This window comes from Drosophila santomea, unplaced genomic scaffold (assembly GCF_016746245.2).
Source record: "Drosophila santomea strain STO CAGO 1482 unplaced genomic scaffold, Prin_Dsan_1.1 Segkk63_quiver_pilon_ctg1_scaf, whole genome shotgun sequence".
Taxonomy (NCBI): domain Eukaryota; kingdom Metazoa; phylum Arthropoda; class Insecta; order Diptera; family Drosophilidae; genus Drosophila; species Drosophila santomea.
In genome coordinates, this window is record NW_025318995.1 from 476250 (window position 1) to 499184 (window position 22935).

General features: G+C 43.8%; 1 protein-coding gene across 2 annotated transcripts in view; it reads right to left on the reverse strand.

Moving 5' to 3' along the window:
* The window catches only part of LOC120457614 (angiopoietin-2), a 190773-nt gene that overhangs the window by 35925 nt on the left and 131913 nt on the right, over positions 1 to 22935 (reverse strand). The window contains exon 6 of one of the 2 annotated variants that reach the window (XM_039645122.1): positions 5448 to 5634. In XM_039645122.1, coding sequence (XP_039501056.1) covers positions 5448 to 5634 — 187 coding nt within the window. Of the gene's footprint in view, positions 1 to 5447; positions 5635 to 22935 lie in introns of those variants that run through there. The other variant, XM_039645123.1, reaches the window with a different exon arrangement.

A 22935-nucleotide genomic window follows, 5' to 3' on the forward strand; every position in this document is an offset into this window, starting at 1 on the left:
CATGCTCTCCACGCTTTTATTGCCGGTCTTAGGAAGCCCTTGAGGGCCGCAGCCCAAGGATTTGCCCTCAGCTTTGGCTAGGGAGTCCGAGGCTACCATAGAGCGCAGAAATTTTGCCACTACATATGCAAAGGCTTTGGAGGACAAGGCAGTCACCTATGAGCACCGAAAGGGTCGAAACCGCTCAAAGGAGCCGCATGGAAGATATAGCAGGGCCGAGGACAGCCTTTTTACAAGAAGCAGGGTAAACACAATAATTTTGCCCAGAATAATAACAGCTATCGGAATCAATAACCTGAGCCTATGGAGTTAGGCTCCGCTGTAACCCAACATAGGCAACCTACCTCCTTTGAAAACAGTCAGCCTACAAACGCCAAGGCCGAGAGTGCTCGGGGCCAGAAAAGACTCGGCTCCGCACGCATGACAGGTCATAGGCGTCAGAGATTGCAGAACACAGCGAATATGATGGCGCGGCCGCAGCGGCCGTTACCGAGATAGATGACGAGTCTGATGAAAATCATCAGATCAATTTTTTAGGGAGCGCTCCCGACTGTCGTTCATTGAACGACGGCTGCAAGGGAGACAACAAAAAATTTTAATCGACACAGGGGCGGCAAGAAACTACATCAAGCCCGTAAAGGAGCTTAAACATGTGGTGCCCGTCGATTCCCCTTTCACAGTTAGTTCCATTTATGGCTCTAACAGGGTTCACCAAAAATGTTTAATGAATATTTTTGGAAAAACATCTGCGTTCTTCCTTTTGGATGCACTGACACCATTCGATGGTATTGTAGGGTTTGACCTCCTAGCTCAAGTGGGAGCAAAACTCGACGCAGAGAAAGGTACAATAAATTATGGTTCTGTTTCTGAGAAGCTTCAGCATCATAATTGCGATAATGTTAATTTTACTGACGTAAATGACATCGCCGTACCAGAACCTGTAAAGGCTCAATTTCGAGGTATAATCGAAAACAGATCCAAGGCATTTTCAGCCTCTAACGAGGCAATGCCGTTTAACACCTCTGTTGTCGCCACAATTCGCACAAGCGACGATAAGCCGGTATACTCCAAGCTATACCCGCATCCCATGGGTGTATCTGAGTTTGTTAAGCGAGAAATCGCAGACTTACTCCAGAAAGGCATCATTAGAACCTCAAAGTCGCCATACAACAATCCAACATGGGTTGTGGACAAAAAAGGCCAGAAAGTATGAGATTTGTCGGTTACCGTTCGGGTTGAAGAATGCGGGAAGCATCTTCCAAAGAGCGATCGACGACGTCTTACTAGAGCAAATTGGCAAATCGTGCTTTGTCTACGTAGATGACGTCATTATTTTTTCTGAAAACGAAAATGACCACGTCAAACATATAGATTGGGTCTTAAAAAGCCTATGCAATGCCAACATGAAGGTATCCAGTGAAAAGAAACACTTCTTTAAGCAGAGTGTTGAATATCTGGGGTTCATTGTTACCAATGGAGGTGCAAAAACCGACCCGGAAAAGGTAAAGGCCATAAAGGAATACCCAGAGCCTACAAATTTGTATGAGCTAAGGTCATTTTTGGGTTTGGTCAGTTATTACCGTTGCTTCGTAAAGGACTTTGCGGCGATCGCGAGGCCTTTGACGGACTTGCTGAAAGGAGTAAACGGCTCCATCAGCAAACACATGTCCAAGAAAACTCCTATTGAGTTCGGTGATTTGCAGAGAGATGCATTCGAGAGGCTGAGGAACGTCTTGGCTTCTGAAGATGTAATTCTCAGATACCCCGATTTCAGAAAGCCATTCGATCTAACGACGGATGCTTCTGCTAACGGTATTGGCGAGGTTTTATCGCAAGATAAAAGAAAGCGAGTCACACTACGCCACAAATGAAAGAGAATTGTTGGCCATAGTGTGGGCCTTAGGCAAGTTACAGCTCTACCTCTACGGCACTCGCGATATAAACATTTATACGCACCATCATCCCTTGACATTCGCGGTGTCCGATCGGAATCCAAATCCGAAGATAAAAAGATGGAAAGGGTATATTGATGATCATAACGCAAAAATCCACTACAAACCGGGTAAAGACAACCATGTGGCTGACGCTCTTTCTAGGCAGAACATAAATGCCCTACAAAATGAGCCTCAGTCAGACGCTGCGACTATTCACAGCGAACAGTCATTGACCTACACGGTCGAAACGACAGACCAACCGGTAAACTGCTTCAGAAATCAGATTGTTATAGAAGAAGCACGTTTCCGACTTAAGCAAAGCTTGGTGTTGTTTCGTAGTAAAACTCGCCACTTAATCAATTTCGCCGACAAAAGCACCATTTTGGAAATGCTAAAGGAGGTCGTGAACCCCGATGTCGTGAATGCGATACACTGCGACCTACCCACCCTGGCAAGCTTTCAACATAATTTAATTTCCCATTTCCCGGCTACGCAGTTTCGATACTGTAAAAATATGGTAATAGATGTTACAAATCGAAATAAGCAGCTGGAAATTGTCACGACAGAACACAATCGTGCACACAGGGCAGCTCAGGAGAACACCAAGCAAATTCTCCGAGATTATTATTTCCCCAAAATGAGCAGCCTAGCAAAGGAAGTGGTTGAAAATTGCAGAATATGCACCAAGGCCAAGTATGACAGGCACCCCAAAAAACAGGAGCTCGGGGAAACACCCATTTCTAGCTATACCGGCGAAATGTTGCACATCGATATCTTTTCAACTGATAAGAAGCAATTCTTAACATTCGTTGACAAATTCTCGAAATTTGCAATAGTGCAACCAGTGCTGTCCAGAACAATAGTGGACGTCACGGGGCCCCTGCTTCAACTCGTAAATTTGTTTCTCAAAATCAAAACGATATATTGCGACAATAAAGCGGCCTTCAATTCGGAGACTATCACCTCCTTACTTAAAAACAGCTATCACATTGACATTGTGAATGCGGCCCCGCTGCATAGCCTGTCAAACGGTCAAGTGGAACGATTCCACAGTACCTTGACAGAAATAGCCAGGTGTCTTAAGTTAGACAAAAAAATCAGCGATACGACAGAGTTAATATTGAGGGCAACAATAGAGTATAATAAGACCCTACATTCTGTCACTCAGGAGAAACCAGTCGAGATCCTCCATACGGGTTCCGATGGTCGCTGCATGGGCATAAAAGACAGGCTGATAAAAGCCCAGCAAAACAACATCGAAAGATGTAACCCAGCTAGGCAAAACCGTGTTTTTGAAGTAGGAGACGAAGTTTTTGTCAAGAACAATAAAAGGCTTGGAAACAAGCTTACCCCATTATGCACAGAACAAACAGTGCAGGCAGACCTGGGAACGTCTGTTCTTATTAAGGGGAGGGTGGTCCACAAGGACAACCTCAAATAAAATTCCCACTTTTTATTTGCCTATTCCTAGTAGTAAGACAGATTTAACTAAATATGCCGTGGTCTCATTCTACGTTTGGATTGCAGGTTCACATCATAACACTCATCACCCTGGCAGTGGAAAGTGCTCGGATTACTGACTTTTCCCACGCCAAGTACATTCCCGTCGTAGATGGAGATGTACTGGTGTTCGAGCATCGTAACTGCCTGAGGCATTCGAGCGACCTGTCTGATTATAGTTACATGGTAGATGAAACAAAGAAATTGTCCGATTCCTTTCCACAGTCGCATATGCGCAAGTTGTTGGACGTGGATACAGATCACCTTATGAACTTGTTGTCCGTTCTAAAGATACACCACCGTATCGCTAGAAGCTTAGACTTCCTAGGTACAGCCCTTAAGGTAGTTGCGGGAACTCCCGACGCCTCAGCTTTTCTAAAGATCAAAATGACCGAAGCCCAGCTTATAGATTCCAACTCCAGGCAAATTAATATAAATTCCGAAACCCAAATACAAATAAACAAACTGACCGACACCGTGAACAAAATTATTAAAGCCCGAAACAAAGACGGTCGACACCCCGCATCTGTACGAGGCATTATAGCGAGAAATAGAATGCTGACAACAGAAATCCAAAATTTAATTCTCACAATAACATTGGCTAAAACTAACATAGTAAATCCCACAATCCTTAATCATGCCGACTTGAGCTCATTAATTGAACAAGACACTCCAATAGTTAGCTTATTAGAAGCCTCTAAGATTAGGGTTCTTCAGTCCGACAGCATTATTCACATACTAATAGCCTATCCTAGGGTGAAGGTCAAATGTAAGAAGGCTCTCGTATACCCGGTATCACACAATCAGACAATCCTGCGACTCGATGAAGACACCTTAGCAGAGTGTGAGGAAGACACCTTTTCGGTCACCGAGTGCACGGAGACCACACACAGCACCTTCTGCGAGCGATCTCAACGCGAAACCTGCGCCTGATCACTCCATGCGGGAAATACAGCCCAATGCCACACGCAGTCCAGCCACCTTAGGGCAGTAATGCCTATAGACGACGGCATAGTTGTCATCAACGAGGCAACAGCCCGCATCAGCGCGGACGGCGGCCCAGAGGTGCTCGTCGAAGGGACACATCTTGTTACATTCGAACGATCAGCTACCATCAACGGAACGGAGTTCGTAAACCTGCGAAAGACAATAGACAAGCATCCTGGAGTAGCAAGATCACCACTACTGAACATCGTCGGCCATGACCCTGCGCTGAGCATGCCCTTGCTACACCGCATGAACAACGACAACCTGCGCTTTATCCAAGGGTTCAAAGACGAGGTTGACGCCGCGGGTTCCCCCAAACTTTGGTTCGTGGCTGGAGTAGTCCATAACGTTGGTCTGATTGGTTCACTCATCCTTTTTCTGGCATTAAGGAGAAGGCGAGCCTCCGCTGAGATACAACAAACTATCGATAAACTAAATATTACCGAGGACGGTCATAATCTTAAGGGGGGAGTAGTTAACAACTAAGAGCACAGACATTCATGTCAACAATACACTAACACTAGTTACTTCATATAAACAATGCTGCTCGCCCCAACTGAGTTCAGCGCTCCGTGCGACGAACGGTCAGCAACAGCAAGCGGACACCCCTTATCCGGGGTACCGAGCTATGTTGCATAAATGCTGAGTCGGCTTGCCGACCATGGGTTTATGGCGTGATGCATTGGAGCCAGAGTAGATCCACACTTTGCACATTCTTTTGTATTCAGTCTTAAGCCATATTTTGTCATTTTTACAATGCATGTGCATACGTGTGCACCAATACAGTGGTCAGCTGTCGCTGTATGCGTACAAGAGAGCTGCTGGCTCTAGAGCTCTCCGCTTTTTGGCTTTTGCACAAAATTTCGAGAGAGTCTGGAGCTAGCTCTAGAGCCCGCACAAAAAAAACGTGTGCAAAAAAATCGTTGGGCGTTACGCATCTTGTTATTCTAATGTCTTTGCTTTTACTCTACGAGTCAATAATTATATATTTATAAAAGCAAAAATGTATATATAAAGTAAACATACCTTTAACATGCTTGCGCAATTAAGCGAGCTTCGATCATTATCTTTATTGTATGTTGAAAATGGACTATTATTTGAGCCGTACCAAGGGTCATTTAACGAATCTCCAGCGTTGCCTTCATATCCGTCTATTTCAAGTTTATAATAATCTGCTTCTGAGTGTATTTTAAAATGTGAGTACTGGGCATATCTAAAAATAAGAGATATAATTGCAGTATTGATTCTTATATATTAGTCTGAATAATGAATTAAGCTTAGTTTTGAACGACGTGAATAAGACATATCCAAAATAGTTTTAAGCCCTTTCGGACATCTTTTATTAAAACAAGCCAAATAATTGCCGAATAGTTTTTGAGAGTGTATTGTTTTAGTTAGAGTAACATTCAAACTTGCATGTTAAGGTACCGATTCTCATTAGATTTTAAACCCGTATTTTCGCACTGTTAGTATAAGTGTATCTTTATTATACTCTATATGAGCAATTATATCCTAATAGGTATATATTTTGAAAAGTGACATTTGTTTTGCATTTGCAACTTTTAATTAATGTTACTATGTCTATCTACCTGTTACATACTTACATTACGACGTATAGGACAATAAGGTATACATTTACACTATCACCGCTGCTTCCTCTGAACCATTTTTTTTTTCAATGTTAAACTTGTTAAACTATTACTCGTAGAGTAAAAGGGTATACTAGATTCGTTGAAAAGTATGTAACAGGCAGAAGGAAACGTTTCCGACCATATAAAGTATATATATTCTTGATCAGGATCAATAGTCTAGTCCATCTGGCCATGTCCGTCTGTCCGTCCGTCTGTCTGTCCGTCTGTCCGTCTGTCTGTCTGTCTGTCCGTCCGTATGAACGCTGAGATCACAGGAACTACTAAAGCTAGAAAGTTTAGATTAGGCATACAGACTCCAGAGGCATAGACGCAGCGCAAGTTTGTCGATTCATGTTGCCACGCCCACTCTAACGCCCACAAACCGCCCAAAACCGCCACGCCCACACTTTTGAAAAACGTTTTGATATTTTTTCATTTTTGTATTAGTCTTGTAAATTTCTATCGATTTGCCAAAAAACTTTTTGCCACGCCCACTCTAACGCCCACAAACCGCCAAAAACTGTCAGTGTTGAAGACTCTCCTTCGGACTTCCATTATCTGAGTAATGGGTATCAGATAGTCGGGGAACTCGACTATAGCGTTCTCTCTTGTTTTTTTTGTATCTCTATGTCGTGTGTTTATGCGTGGATTGTCCACGTTAATACTAGACGATTCGCTGAAGTCATGTCCGTCAAAATGAAAAAGTATCAAACAATTTTACATAAGTTTGGGCGTGGCAGCTTTGGGCAGTTTGTGGGCGATAGAGTGCGCGTGGCAAACATTTTTTTTGCAAATCGAAAGAAATTTACAATACTACAAAAAATGAAAAATTATCAAAACATTTTTTAAAAGTGTGGGCGTGGCAGTTTTGGGCGGTTTGTGGGCGTTAGAGTGGTCGTGGCAATATGAATCAACAAACTTGAGCTGCGTCTATGTCTCTGGAGTGTGCATGCCTAATCTCATAACTCTACGAGTAACGGGTATAAAAATGGTTTGTGGGTGTTGGAGTGGGCGTGGCAATATAAGTTAATAAGCTTGTGCTGCGTCTTTGTCTTTGAAATCTGCATCAATAATCTCTTTTATAGTTCCTGAGTTCTCGACGCTCATAGGGACGGACAGACAGACGACTTACAAGCGGACATGGCCAGATCGACCCGGCTATTGATCAAGAGTGAACAAGTATATATTATATGGACGGAAACTCTTCCTTCTGTTTGTTACATACTTTTCAACGAATCTAGTATACCCATACCCTTACACCCTTACCCTACGAATAATGGGTATAAAAATAATTTTTTTCTGTGGCAGCAGAAAGATGTGGTCGTCTCGTTTTATGAATGTTTAAAATCCCTTCTGAGTCATACAAAAAAAATATAACTTTTCGATCGCGATGATATAAATGATAAACTTCGTCTTCTGACTTTAAAGCAAACGGTCGTGTTTTTTCTGAGCTCCGATTTTTTTTTGCTTCGAGTCTTGGTGTCTTGGAAGTTTTGGCGTGGTTAGAGATTTTCGTCGAGCTGATGATCTGCTTCTGCTACATTTGCAGTTTAATAGCCTTAAGCCATTAGAGGAACCACTAGACCGCCAAGAAGGCGCTGGTGGTAGGCTGTGTATGGGGAACGCCATGCAGTCTCCGGCAAATAGTCAAAAGGACTCCACAGCTGATCAGCTGTCGACCGCAGCAAATCCATAAATGTTGCTTAGATTGGCAGCTAATCGGATTGTGAGAGATTCCGGTTTGGCTGCACAGGTTTTTCATACAGTGATTCCGCATGTCCTAATTAGTTTCCCGGGACATATTGAGTCCCGACGACCGGCACAAGTTGGCCCTTCAGAAACACAAATTACGTTGTCAAATCCATTCACGGTGGTTCCACTTAAGAAACAAACTTTCGTTTCTCGGTTTAAATAAAATGTCCGAAAGGGACCCATTAATAGTTTTAGGCGAGATATATATATATTATATGACTGGCACTACGAGTTCCACAGAAATATAAATTAAATATCCTCATTCCTGACTTTATTGTCGGCTTTTTGGACCTATCGTTGTCCCAAGTAAATTATATTTGAAAATCTCTTGTTCGATTACTTAAGGCAAACTTTCTTATGCTAAATAATTATATATCTGGCTTTGTTTGGTCCGATCCTCACTCCTGCAACAAAATGGCGGATTCCACGTTACCTAATTCCGAACAGCCTTACTCAAAGTCGAATTAAACATATTTTCGCACTTTAACGGTCGTGGCCTCCTTCTTGTAGGCCACGACAAATTTGGTCCGACTGTTGAACTGTGGCGCTAATTTGGGAAGATGCAGTTAAGACAGCAAAGCATCACTTCTTTGCCACATATCTGCGGTAGTTAATTCTCGACCTTTTGGAAAAGTATTAAACCTTGCTGCAGTAGTGATCGAAGTGGAGCACTTCCAAGCCGGGGTTAGTTGTAGATGTGGAGGAGATAGGGTTTCCCGAGATGCTGTGCTAAGGACACCAAAAGAATTACGAAGCGGGCAGTGAATACGCTGGGACTGCTACCCCTTAAATATTCTATTGAAAGACACGCTTCCAAGGGGGCAGTATGTCGGGTTACGCAGCCACCAATTGTTTAAACGTGGAGATATTAGAAACTATAACAGCTAGTAAGTTTGGACTAGACATAAAGACTCTAATGATGCCTAAACTGCGGAATTTGATTCAGAATGTTACCACACTCACAATTTGGTAATTTCTATCTGTATTATCGGTCATGCGCTTCTAATGCCAACACAACTAACACCACTACAATTTTTTAAATTCGATGATTTTTTTCCGTTTTTTTTGTTTATTTTTTTGCCAATTTATATCGATTTGACAAACAAAACTTTAGAAACTATAGCTTTCAGTCCCACTAGAGTAACACTTGGACAGTCGAGAAATTCGACTATAGCGTTCCCTCTTGTTCCTTTTACTAGTTGCAGTTGAAACTGTCGATGACAGGTATTTAAAAGCTACTCGGTGCCTTATTAAATTGAATACTACGTTTCCACTACAACGCAGCTACCTGACGCACCTATGCCATTTGAACCGGATAACGTACTACTAAAAATAAACACCTTAGCAAATGGTCACTGATCGGTCGCGACTATGGCTTATATTAGGTCCTAGTTTTTAAGCTTTCAGTTGATTTACTGTAATGGAATGTACATTTATGTATGATGCATACCTGGCGTTTGGGGAGAGGTTTTACGCTGTTTGGTGAGCATAGGAGTGGGATACGGAATAGGCGTAGAAGTAAAGTTCTAGAGATCTCGACTTACACAAAGAGAGAGGGACAGACAGACGATCATGCCCCGATCGGCTCGGCTAGTTATCCTGATCAAGAATACTTTACTGGATCGGAGTAATAATAGTAGTAGAATAAAAAATAGGTCATTGAAGTATGTTGTATCTAACATTGGTTTATCACATTGGTAACACTACTACGTTGTGAGGAGCCCGAAGACTCCCCACAGAGGTGCAGGAAAGAGGCCTAGCAACAGCGAAGAAGGAACGCGGGAGGAGTCGAGGGCAGCCAGGTCAAATGGGACCTCGGACCGCGGCAAATCATAAAGATCGTGAATTAACGGGTCCACTCTGGACATCGGACTTTAGGCGGCGAAAGGCACAGGGGTCCAACGGTAACGGTGTGGGCTTCGGACATCTACAGAGAGGACACACCGTGATTTAACGAGACATTTGTGGACCTTGGATAAGTGCGGCCGAGCGGAAAAAGCAATATGACGGGATCGCCGCAGCCCATAAAAGGACGGCGCAAGCGCAGCTCGGGGTCAGTCAATAAGAAACGGATGAGAATAAGAGACCCGTCAGTGAAAACGCGCACCAGTCAACAAGATACCCCTCAGTGAGAACAGTGACAATTCAGTCGTAAATTGTTTGGTGAGCATAGGAGTGGCTAAGCAGTGCGAGGCGGAGATCCACACTGCCACACACTGAGGATACAGGAAAATGAAAAGCCAAGGACCTGGCGGGGTCAGAAGGGATTGTGGAGTCCTAACAAATGTGTGCTTCCGGTTGTATGCAAATGCGGCTCTGGCAAGAACTCTCGTTCGACTAAGCTGCCCGAGGAGGAGCTTCTCGTTTCTGTAGCCACGCTCAATTGTCCAGGAACACGGGCCAGTGAAGCAGGACCTGACAGGAGCTAAACAAAAAGGACGAGAAGGCCGCTAAAAAGATGCACAGCCAGTTTAGGTTTCCCGGAAACCTAGAGAAGAGTCTTATGCTTGCATTAAATTGCCGTGAGCCTGCTAACTCCTATAATTCAACTAGCTCTTGCCTTAGTTTATTTTAAATGCTTAATATGGACAATTCTCCAGAAAGTACAACCGCCGCTAAAAATTTCAAAGTCTATAAAAGTGGGTTTTTTTCATGGATTAAAAATAATGTAAATTTGAGTAATATAATCATTTTTGACATTTAATTGTAACACGAAGAAGGGCAAAAGTTCTGTTTAATACATTTATAGGGTACGTTTTGATTTGATTCTTTTTCTTAAAGAGAGTTACTATGAATCGATATTCCTTATTTTACATCTATGTATATAGTTAAAGAATATATACAAAATATGAATGAAACGATGCGATAGCTAATTACGGTAAATTTCTCATGGGCCTTTCAGATTCTCTTAATGTCACGTGCGACATCGAAAAAGAACATTTGTTATCAGTGCACCTAAAGTTCTTGTCCAGTGATCTTTAAATCTTGTGTCCAAACATATGTATATTTGGAAATCAAATTTAATAAAATTTAGTTTAGTTAATTAAACGCACATCGTTATTTTTGAAAATTGTTTAAAGTGAGTCGCGTGCGACGTGGTAAGTAAAAAAAAAGTTTTTTTTTCCCTTAAAAAACTTTTATTTAATGTAGATGAATGAACGCAAGGTGAAAAACAAATTAAATTGCAAACGATGGAGAAAAAAGTTACAAAATGATGAAACAAAAATGGAAATGCAGAAATGGAAGAATAAGGAAAGAAAGGCCAGAATTACGTGGAAAAGGATGGCTAAAAGTGAAAACATAATTATTGAGGTAAAACGAAAATATGATCGCGTACTACAAAAGGAGGGGTGCCAAAAACGATGAGTCTTGCACACGCCAGCAACAAGCCGAGTCTTATAGTTGCTATCAAACTTTAGCGAAAACACTAAAAAAAAGTGGAAAGAGCGTTGGTCCAAGATTTTTACAAAAAGCTAAAAGTTTTGGAAATTCTTGGAAAGAAATATAATAAGAATGAAAAACATAAAAATATAAAGCAGTCCAACAAAATAATACCAGATAGCTTAGTGGATGCCAAAAAGTAGTGGCTAAGCGCTTTATGTTAATGACAGTGTCCGAAACTTATTGTTGGCGGAACTCATATTGTCGGTTATTGTTTATGGTTTGTTGTTTATTGTTGGATTCTGAAGGAGAAAAAAAATCTGAAGTCTAGTGTAAGTTAGTTTAGGGCGAAGGCGGGAGCATAATAAATTTCTCTCTCGCTCTTTGCGAATTCGCCCCGTCTTCGCCAACCTCTGTTAAGCTAGGCCTAAGAACACATATGTTAAATAGAGATGAAGTCGAAAATTGAATTCAATACGAGCACACGCGTTTTTTTTCGTTGTCGTCGTTGCGAAATTAAAACCTAATTATTCTTGCCACCAAAGTTAGAGCAATCTTTTTAATAAACTAATTAAATTCTTCATGGCGCCCCCGAGTGGACAAGATAATTAGTTAAACAAAAGGCAACATTTAATTAAAGTGACAGTGACACATATATAATATATAATAAAAGTGCAACATAAAAAATTGTTCTTTGTTTTTTTTGTGAGTGAAAATAAATAAAAACATATTCCGTGTCGGTCGCGAAATACCCTGCTTCCGGAATTGCCGCCACCACCGAGGAAACTTTTAAGGAAAGTGGCCGCTAAAATTCGCTTTTGCACCGCTACCTGCGTTGTTGTTGTTTGGCCCTTTTTCGTTGGCCCGCTTAGATTAGCGGACCGTCAAGTGACGCTCTACCCTGTATTCTGCGGGTATACCCTTTTCGGCGTCTTTTCGTACCCACTATTAATTGATACTGCGTGACTTGAATTTCAATTTAAATAATTTGTTTTCGTTGCTCTCATCAGAAAAATATTTAATATACATTTCGAACAATAAATTAATAATTTATGAAATTAAAAATAACCTATTTTTGTGGTTTAATAAATTTCTAATTATTGATTCGAAGGTTATTAAATTATATTGTCGGTCTGATTTGAGATAATTTTTTTCGGCCATTTATTTAGCTAATTCGGAAATACAATTTAATTAATTTAATTTAATTAATTTAAGTATTTAATTTAAAATGAGCCTAGAAACCAAAAATAAATCTGTTCTGGAAGAGCTGAAAAGCAAGCTCCAAATTCGGATCAGAACAATTCGCCGATTAAATGAGCGACTAGAACGGGAAACGATCCCGCTATTAGAGCAAGAATTGAAATGTCGACTAGAAAACTTAAATGCTTCAATTAGTAAGGCAAATCAATTACAAGAACAGATAGAAGACATAGATTGTAGCGATGAATTTGGCGACAAGTTGGAAGAGCTTTGTATAGTGACCAGGGCAAAAATAATGTCCCTGTTGTCTGCCTTGAAGGTAGCAAGCGTCAGCGAAGCTCCGGGATCAGCTAGTGTAGCTCCAACTCGTGCGCGACTTCCGAATTTGGCATTGCCAAAGTTCAGTGGAGATTATTCGGAGTTCAAAAATTTCATCAGCCTTTTCGAAACTTTGGTTCATAAAGACGCCAGCATTCCAGTTATCGAAAAATTTAACCATTTAATTTCATGTCTATCTGGTGAAGCTTTAGGAACAGTTAAAGCTAACAAGTCACCGAGAGCAATTACGAAAAGGCACTAGCCAGTTTAAAAAAGGTTTACGATAACGAATGCCTCATCTTTATGAATAATATATCAACATTGTTTAGTCTGCCTAAAATATCGCTTCAGTCCGCTTCCTCCTTGAGAAACCTTACCGATACTGTTTCTTCGATTTATGGTTCTCTGTTATCGATAGGAGATGATACAAAAATTTCGAATGCAATGTTGATATATTTGGTATTGAATAGAGTCGACCCAGTGACCAAACAAAAATGGGAGGAACAGGTCGATTATGAGACTTTGCCGCTTTGGGCCGATTTTGAAAAAATGTTAAATCGCCGATATCAGCATTTATCAGCTGAAGAATCGACAAAGCCGAAGCAAGATAAAATTGTGTCGAGCAAGCCACATAATCGTAGCTCATTCTCGTGTTCCTTCTCCAACAGCAAGCCTCAGCAAACTTGTAGCTATTGCAATGCAGCAGATCATTTGCTATAGAATTGTAGCCCGTTTGGGCGTCTCTCTGTAATGCAAAGGTTCGAGTTTGTTAAGTCTGCCTCCTTATGTATCAATTGTCTGCGAGAAGGCCATACTGTTTCGAAATGCAAAGGCAAAAAGTGTCGAGCTTGTGACCGCTCACACCATATTCTGCTTCATAGATATACAGTGCCTGAGAACAGTTTAGCGTTGCCACCCCCGCCAGAGACCATATCTCCTACTTTTAACCAAGATCAGCCTTCCACGTCACATGTTATGCATGCCACGTCCTTGGACAGGGTGATTTTGGCTACGTCAATCGTAAGCGTCCGTACGAAAAACGGAGAATACGTTTTGGCCCGAGCTCTGCTGGACTCTGGGTCTCAAACGAATTTTATAACAGAAGAACTGGCGAACCGCTTACAGATTCGTAGAGAGGAGTCGTGTATCAACTTACTTGGTATTGGCGAGTCCAATTCTCAAGTCAAAAAAAAGGTACACACAGTGGTAAAGTCGCGAATAATGGTAGTGAGTTCTTGTTCGATTTCTGGATCTTAAAGTCGATCTCCGGTTACCATCCTGATCAGTCGGTGAAAGTCAGTGATTGGAAGATCCCGAAGAACCTACCATTAGCAGACCCATATTTCTACAAGTCACAAAAAATTGATATGTTGATAGGAGCAGAATCATTTTTCGAATTGCTAGCTGTTGGTCAAATTAGACAAGGTCCTGACTATCCAACTCTACAAAAGACCCTACGTGGTTGGGTTGTTTAGGGGAGATACCAGTCTGCAGTCCCGAAACAAGTTGTGAATAGTTTCAGTTGTAGTGAAGAACCTTTAGTATCGATTGACAGCACACTACAGAAATTTTGGTCGCTGGAAGAAATGCGAAATCCAAAGAAAATTCTGTCGCCTGAGCACAAGTTATGTGAAGACCATTATAGGAAGACTACTCAGGTATTGCCATCAGGTCGGTTTGAAGTTAGGCTGCCGTTTAAATCTGATCCAAATGGATTAGGCAACTCCTTCGAGGTTGCAAAACGGCGGTTTTTGTCGCTTGAGCGAAGGTTGTCTCGAGATCCTAACTTGAAGACCATGTACTTGGAATTCATGGAAGAATATCTCGCCCTCGGTCATATGTCGCCTACAAACAACAAAATCCCTTCCACTCCACATTATGTCATTCCCCATCAATGCGTGTTAAAGCCCCAGAGTACGTCAACAAAGTTGCGCGTCGCGTTCGATGCGTCCTGCAAAACATCGTCTCAGGTGGCCTTAAACAACATTCTGATGGTGGGGCCGACAATTCAAGAAGAGTTGTACTCCACTCTACTCCGCTTCCGGCTGCACAGGTATGCCCTGACTGCCGATGTAAAAAAGATGTATCGCCAAGTAATGGTTAATGAAGCGGATAGGAAGTTTCAACTCATAGTGTGGAGGAGAGACCCCTCTGAATCCTTGAGATTATACAAGCTCAACACCGTCACATATGGTACTGGACCAGCCCCATTTCTGGCTATTCGGTGTTTAAATAGGTTGAGTGAATCTGCTAAATGTTCATTCCCTAGAGCTGCCGACGTGATTGGATCCGATTTTTACGTCGATGACATGTTAACTGGTGCTGCATGCGTAGAGGAGCTAAAGACAATTAAGTCTGAAGTGTCTCAGGTTCTTCAAACAGCAGGTTTTGAATTGACAAAGTGGTTTTCAAACTCACCTGAGGTTACTGCATCTGAGAGCACAGTTAAGTCGATACCTATCTCGGATTCAGAGTCAACTAAGGCGTTAGGAATAGCGTGGTTGCCTAGCGAAGATGCCTTCAAGTTCAAAATTGACACTTCTGTTATGGGTCTCCGAGCGACAAAACGGAACATACTATCGGTGACATCGAAGCTGTTTGACCCCCTCGGCTTGTTAAGTCCCATTGTGATTAAAGGAAAGATCCTATTGCAGGAACTCTGGCTTAATAAGTTAGATTCGGATGAGTCAATTCCGATGCATTTGGAAACAGCTTGGGATATGCTAGAAAGCACTCTGTCTCAACTGGATGAGATATCGATTCCTCGGTTCGTGCATACCGACCCATTGTCACCGGTACAGCTACATGCCTTTGCCGACGCCTCCATGAGAGCTTATGGAGCTTGCGTCTATATTCGTAGCAAAACTGCCGAAGGTTTTAAATTATCGTTGTTGACTTCAAAGTCAAAAGTAGCGCCGCTCAAGACCAAAACGCTCCCAAGGCTTGAGTTATGTGCCGCTCACCTTCTCGCAGATCTCTGCCATAGAATCAAAACCTTATTAAAAGTCCCTATTGAACGAATTGTATACTGGTCGGACTCTGAAGTTACTCTTCACTGGATTCGATCTCATCCATCTTCGTTGTCGACACTCGTTTCGAACAGGGTAGCGGAGATTCAAGAATGGTCAGGAGAAGCTACATGGCGGCATGTTCCCACAAAGCAGAACCCAGCAGATATCGTTTCGAGAGGTTGTGACGTCGACGAGATAGGGCAGTCGATCTGGTTCACTGGCCCACCATTTCTGAAGGACGAAGAAGAAAACTTCCGATTTGCTGGATGTCATCGAGGGGTTTTCGTCACACCTCAAACTGCTTAGAGTGTTCGCTTACATGTTCCGATTTATAAGAAAATGCAAAGACAAGAGTATAGTTTTCGAAGAAACTCTGTCACCGACTGAATATAATGAAGCGTTTCATAAGATTATCGAAATAGTACAAAAGCACGAATATCAAGTAGAAATTAAAAAGGTTCCTAAAGGCTCCAAGGTTGGCCCAAGTCTTCAGCGATTGAGCCCATTCATCCATGAGGATACAGGCACTTGGTTGGTGCAACTTTTCGTTGTTGCGAGTGGGGGGGCGACTAGCTAACGCTCCCATATCATATGATGCCAAGTTTCCCTTGCTGTTGACGAAACGCTCGCAGTTTGTGCAGAGCTACGTCCGGCATTTGCACCATTCCAATTTCATGTCGGCCCTCGAGCACTTGTGAGCATCGTACGACAGCGTATTTGGACCGTAAACGCTCAGGAACTCTGCAGTCAGACAGTTCGATCATGTGTGCGCTGCTTCAAATGCAAGCCTCGACTTATGACACAAATTATGGGAAATCTACCCGCAGATAGACTCCGTGCTCTCCGCCCATTTGCGATATGTGGCGTTGATTTTTGTGGCCCTGCCTTATTTGTTTGTTTTGCGTCCAAGGCGGTTCACTTAGAGATTGTCTCAGATCTAAGTACTGATTCTTTTCTATTGGCTTTTCAAAGATTCATTGGTCGACGAGGATGTTCGCAGACGGTGCATTGCGACAACGCGACGAACTTCGTCGGAGCGAGTCGCCACTTCCTGGCTCTTCGCGATCGGATCGAGGAGCAGGCGGACGCAATTCGCGAATTCGCATCAAAAAGCGGATGCGAATTCGCGTTCACACCCCCTCGGGCTCCGCACATGGGCGGACTATGGGAGGCAGGTGTGAAAACTGCAAAGCACCTACTCCAACGAGGGGTGGGCCGCGCACTCTTCAACGCCGAAGAGCTGGCAACAGTGTTCGTCGGGATCGAGGCCGCAATGAACTCGCGGCCCCTCGGAGCGCTCAGCCAGCTCCCGGGCACCTGCTGACAGGCGGGCCGCTCATCGCAGCACCAGCACTCCGGACCCCGGACCAGGCGGGTCTCAGTTGCTTGCGGCGATGGCGGCTTGTCTCGTCAGTCAGGCAAACGTTCTGGCGGCGATGGTTCCGGGAATATGTCCTGGGCCTTCAGGTTCGGGGCAAGTGGCACAAGGAGAAGGCCAACGTCGAGGAGGGCCAACTCGTCGTCGTGGCAGAGGACAACCTGCTGCCTCAACAGTGGCTCCTGCGAAGGATCGTCGCGAGGCACGCAGGAGAGGACGGCAAGGTCAGGGTCGTCGACCTTAGGAGGAGTGATGGAGCCATCGACCGGAGGGCGATACACAAGCTGGCGCCGCTGCCGATTTGTTGAAGCAGTGGAGGCGTTCAACGGGGCCGGTGTTGGCGGAACTCATATTGTCGGTTATTGTTTATTGTTTTTTGTTGATTGTTGGATGGTGAAGGAGAAAAAAAATCTGAAGTCTATTGTAAGTTAGTTTAGGGCGAAGGCGGGAGCATAATAAAGTTCTTTCTCGCTCTTTGCGAATTCGCCCCGTCTTCGCCAACCTCTGTTAAGCTAGGCCTAAGAACACATATGTTAAATAGAGATGAAGTCGAAAATTGAATTCAATACGAGCACACGCGATTTTTTTCGTTGTCGTCTTGTCACCAAAGTTAGAGCAATCTTTTCTATAAACTAATTAAATTCTTCACTTATGAATTATTTAAGAAGTATTTTCCAAGCGAAAAGGTAGGCTTATCAACCTTTTTTATCAACCTAAAGCCGTGCGAGCTCATTCTTCAAACTGATTTTGCGGAAAATTATCGGTTGACACACCAAAACGAAATCCAAAGTGCTCATTTTAGCTACAAGCAGGTAACAATTTTTACTTGCGTAGCTTAGTTTGCTGGTGCTTCACAATCATTTCCCATTATAAGATGATGACTGTATTTTTGTTTTGAATCTCATAAGTAAAATTAAAAAAAGTTTGGAAGTTTTTCAGAAGTAACAAGTCGAGTCCACTCAGCTAGTGGAAGTGCGAAGGAGAGTCTTCAACACTGACAGTTTTTAGCGGTTAGTGGGCGTTGGAGTGGGCGTGGCAAAAAGTTTTTTGGCAAATCGATAGAAATTTACAAGACTAATACAAAAATGAAAAAATATCAAAACATTTTTCAAAACTGTGGGCGTGGCAGCTTTGGGCGGTTTATGGGCGTTAGAGTAGGCGTGGCAACATGAATCGAGTGCTAAGACAAATTTCAACACTGACCGTTTTAGGCGGCTTGTGGGCGATAGAGTGGGCGTAGCAAAAAGATTTTTGGTAAATCTAGAAAAAAATGTACAATACTAATAAAAAAAAGAAAAAATATCCAATTCTTTTTCAGAAGGGTGGGCGTGGCAGTTTTGGGCGGTTTGTGGGCGTTGAAGTGCGCGTGGCAACATGAATCGACAGACTTGCGTTGCGTCTATGTCTCTGGAGTCTGTATGCTTTATCTCAACATTTATAGTTCCTGAGATCTCGACGCTTATACGGACGGACAGACAGACGGACATGGCCAGATCGACTTGGCTATTGATCCTGTTCGAGAATATATATCTTATATATAAAATTCTGCTGTCACACTGTTAGTAACCGAACTCCTCCGAAACTACTTGACCGATTTTGATGAAATTTGGAGAGTATATTCTGTAGGCCTGGCAATCGGCTAACCGATAAGAGATGTCCACCCCAAACATTTTTTTATTTTTTTCAGCTCCCGCCAATGAGATCTCAGCTTTATTGACAGCTGGACTTACGTGTCGTGGGTCTCATCAGTGTAATTTAGATCATGTGTGCATAGCTCATGGGTTCTACGAATACTATTGTTGGGTCACGCAGCCGCCAAAACTGTGCAGTAGACTAATCTCATACTCTTTAATATTGTAAGCCGAAGTAGTCAGTGGTAGCAGTTGCAATGCCCATAGTGCAAACCGCTGTTCTCGCACGCATTTATCTGTGCGGCGCTCATTCCGTGTTCTCTTTGTTATCTACCTACGTTAAGCTTGGGGGCTGCATTTCGGCTGTCTGTCCCGCCAATTGTCACTTCTTCGTTTTTCGGCAAAGACTCAACTTGTGCATTTGAAATCGCTCTTTGTCGGCCCTAGCTGCCGTAAACAATTCGCAAAATAAACAGTATCGGAAAATAAACAAACTTTCTTCGGCTACTTATTATTCGCAACAGCTATTGAAAAAGCTCAATAGCTAAACATTGGTGACCCCGACGTGACACTTATCCCGTTAATATAAATTAATATAAATATATACATTAAATCGCAATCGGTTGGACAAGTGAGTGGTGATTTCGGTGATAGTGGCTGTATTTAAGCGAGCTAGCATTACATATATACATACATACATTGCTACATATATCGTTACGTGCATTGCCTCCGCTTGCATTTTCGGAATTTATTTTGTGCTCATCTTCCCGCTGAACCGAATTAAAAGCGATTTGTTGCTATGCCCGCTGAAAGTGACAAAAACAGGGTGAAATTTTTAAAGCGCAAAGCCAATACGCTGCTCAGCAGGTTGCAGAGGCTACAAACGTCGCTGTCTAATGAGACGCTAAGCGGATACGACGAACCCACTCTTACGGTGAGGCTGGAGCAGATTGATGAGCTGCAAAGTGCCTTCAATGTTCTTCATACAGAACTTGAGGAATTGGATTTCGACGAAATTGGCAGTGAAATGAGCGAGAGATTCTATGAATTCATCGTTGAATTCAAGGCTAGTGTGCGCGCGGAAATAGCCAAACGCAATGTGCATTTCGCGCCGCACTCAACGCCGCGGCCGAGGCCGATGCCGTTGCCGCCTGTGCAGCTGCCAACCTTTGGCGGAGGCTACGCAAACTGGGCGGATTTTTACTCTGTGTTCACGAGCATAATCGACAGCCATCCGGACCTCTCCAACATTGAGAAATTTCAACATCTGCGGTCATGTTTGAGGGATTCAGCGCTGGAAACTATCCGATCATTGGAGATCTCAAACAGCAATTACGAAGCGGCTTTAGAGTTGCTTCAAAAAAGGTTTGATAATCGGCGTCTCGTTTTTCAGGCGCACATCACCGAGATTCTGGGTTTAAAGGTAGTACGGAATGGTTCAGTGGCATCGCTTCGTTGCTTCAAAAAAGGTTTGATAATCGGCGTCTCGTTTTTCAGGCGCACATCTCCGAGATTCTGGGTTTAAAGGTAGTACGGAATGGTTCAGTGGCATCGCTTCGGGAATTGTCGGACAAGTTTAATGCTCACATTCGTGCGTTGAAGGGTTTGGGCACCACTGAGCAAATCGCTGGCTGCATCATAGTGCAAGTGCTGCTGCAAAAGCTGGATGCGGCGAGCCAAGCTAAGTGGGAGGAGCGCTTGGAGGATCCGGTCTTTGTCAACCTTATTCCGTCGTGGGAATCGATGGCTGCATTCCTGGAGCAGCGATGTAGGACTTTGGAGGCCGTGGATTGCGCCATGGCAAACTATGCGCCAGGCGTTCAGGTGGGCAGAAATCGTTCGACGCTAGTTGCTACCACCCAAAATTCTCTTGGTTGCATGCTTTGCCATAGTGCAGCTCGAGCCGCTGCCGCACCTGTGAAATCAGGCATCATACGCTGCTTCATCTAGATGGTCCGCCTTCCTCGCAGCCACATGTTCCGGTGTCTTCAAGCTCCCACACTGAGCCTTCTGCCCCGCTTTCGACTTCTTCTACTTTAATTGCCCAGGATCTCGGTAGTGACCTTGTGCTGCTAGCCACTGCAACCGTTCTAGTGCAGAATCGGTCGGGACTGTTCGTTCCCTGCAGGGCCTTGTTAGATTCTGGCTCTCAACTGCACTTGGTCTCCCCTCGGTTTGCAAATCAACTGCAACTTAAGAGGTCGAGGTCGTCCGGCTCCGTCACTGGAATCGGGGATTCCAATTTCGCGACTGATGGATTCTCGGTAGGAATTGCGATGCGGTCTGTCACTTCGGATTTCTCAACGAGCATAACAGCAGTTATCGCTCCCAATATCACGGATCGGCAGCCAAGTTTTAATGTATACATTGGGAACTGGAAGATTCCAGAAAACCTGCAGCTCGCCGACCCGGAATTTCATAAAGCTCAGCGTGTTGACCTGTTAATAGGAGCTAGCCTGTTTTATGAGCTGCTGTGCGTAGGTCAGATAAAGTTGTTGCCAGGACTGCCACTGCTTAAAAAAACTCATCTGGGCTGGGTTGTGTCTGGAGGCTGCGCGCGCCCTTGCGGTAGCGCCTTAATAGCTTCACGCGTTCCTTCTTCAGCCAGCAAGGAAAACAGCATTGACGTTTAACTTAATTCACTTTTGCAGCGCTTTTGGGAGGTAGAAAATTGTCCCGGCCCAATAGTTCAAGCCACTTAGGAGGAGCTGGATTGTGAGGCCCACTTTGTTAAAAATTACACCCGACTGTCAGCTGGCGATTACTCGGTACGGTTGCCGCTAAAACTCCATTTGGACTCTTTAGGAGATTCCTATCCTCAGGCTTTGCGGAGATTCCTGTCGCTGGAAAGGAAGCTTACAAAGCACCCTGGCCTGCGGCGTTCATGAAGGAATATCGTCATCTGGGACATACATATGTCGCCTGTGCCTGCTTCCGAGGTCAGCTCGTGCCGATATTTTTTACCACATCACTGCGTCATGAAGGAGGATAGCTCTACCACAAAGCTTCGCGTTGTTTTTGACGGATCAGCTGCCACTTCCACCGGTTACTCGCTTAACGATGTGTTAATGGCCGGCCCTGTCATCCAGCCCAAGCTATTTCACATCCTAATTCGATTTCGCTCGCACCCAGTTGCCGTTACAGGAGACATATGTAAAATGTACCGATGTGTAAGGGTCTAGCAGGAAGATAGCTATTTGCATTGTCTGGAGGGACTCCCCGCTCGATGACCTTTAAGTATACAAACTCGACACAGTTACCTACGGCACCAAACCAGCCTCCTTCTTGTCCGTAAGGGCTATGCAGCAGTTGTCAATCGATGAGCAGGCATCGTTTCCAATTGGATCACAAATCCTTCGGCGCGATTTTTACGTGGATGATCTTATCTCCGGCTCAGGCACGGTAAAAGATGCTATCAGCATAATGCAGCAGACGGCTGGCATTCTTGCGAAGGGCAAGCTCAAGCTAAGGAAATGGTGCTCTAACATTCCGCTTGTGCTGGAGGGTGTGCCCGCCGAGGACAAGGAGTCATTCATGAAGTTTGAAGATGGTAGCGATTTCACCAAAACTTTAGGTCTCGCTTGGTATCCCGCCTCCGACCAGCTATTGTTTTCGTTCTCTGCCTTTCAGTCGCCATTGACACCCTGCAGGCGCTCTGTTTTGTCTGCGATTGCTAAATTTTACGATCCTCTCGGCCTGGTCGGTCCGGTAATCACAAGGTGTAAAATCTTTTTGCAGCAGCTCTGCAAGGAAAAGCTGTTCTGGGATGAAAGCCTCCCGGAAACTCATAACACGAAATGGCTTCATATATGTCGCAGTTTTGAAATAATAAGTCATGTTACCAAAGCTGGAGCTTTGTGGTGCGGATCTTCTGGCTAAAATCATGAGGGAAATAGTTGGCTTGAAAGTATTTAAAGGACGCTACTATTGTTGGTGCGACTCGACGGTGGCACTTTCCTGGATCCGAGATGAGCCCGCCAGGTTCAACATATTTGTGGCAAATAGGGTTGCTGCCATTCAGGAGCTGACAGATGTCACGGCTTGGCGTTATGTTCCAACAGCTTTAAATCCGGCTGACATCTTATCCAGAGGATCCCTGCCGTCTGAGCTTAGCGAATCGTCACTCTGGGCGCATGGACCCGCCTATCTTACGGAGCCTGAAAGAGATTGGCCAACAGCTGTTTGTCCTGACAAACCGGTGCTTGAGCTTCG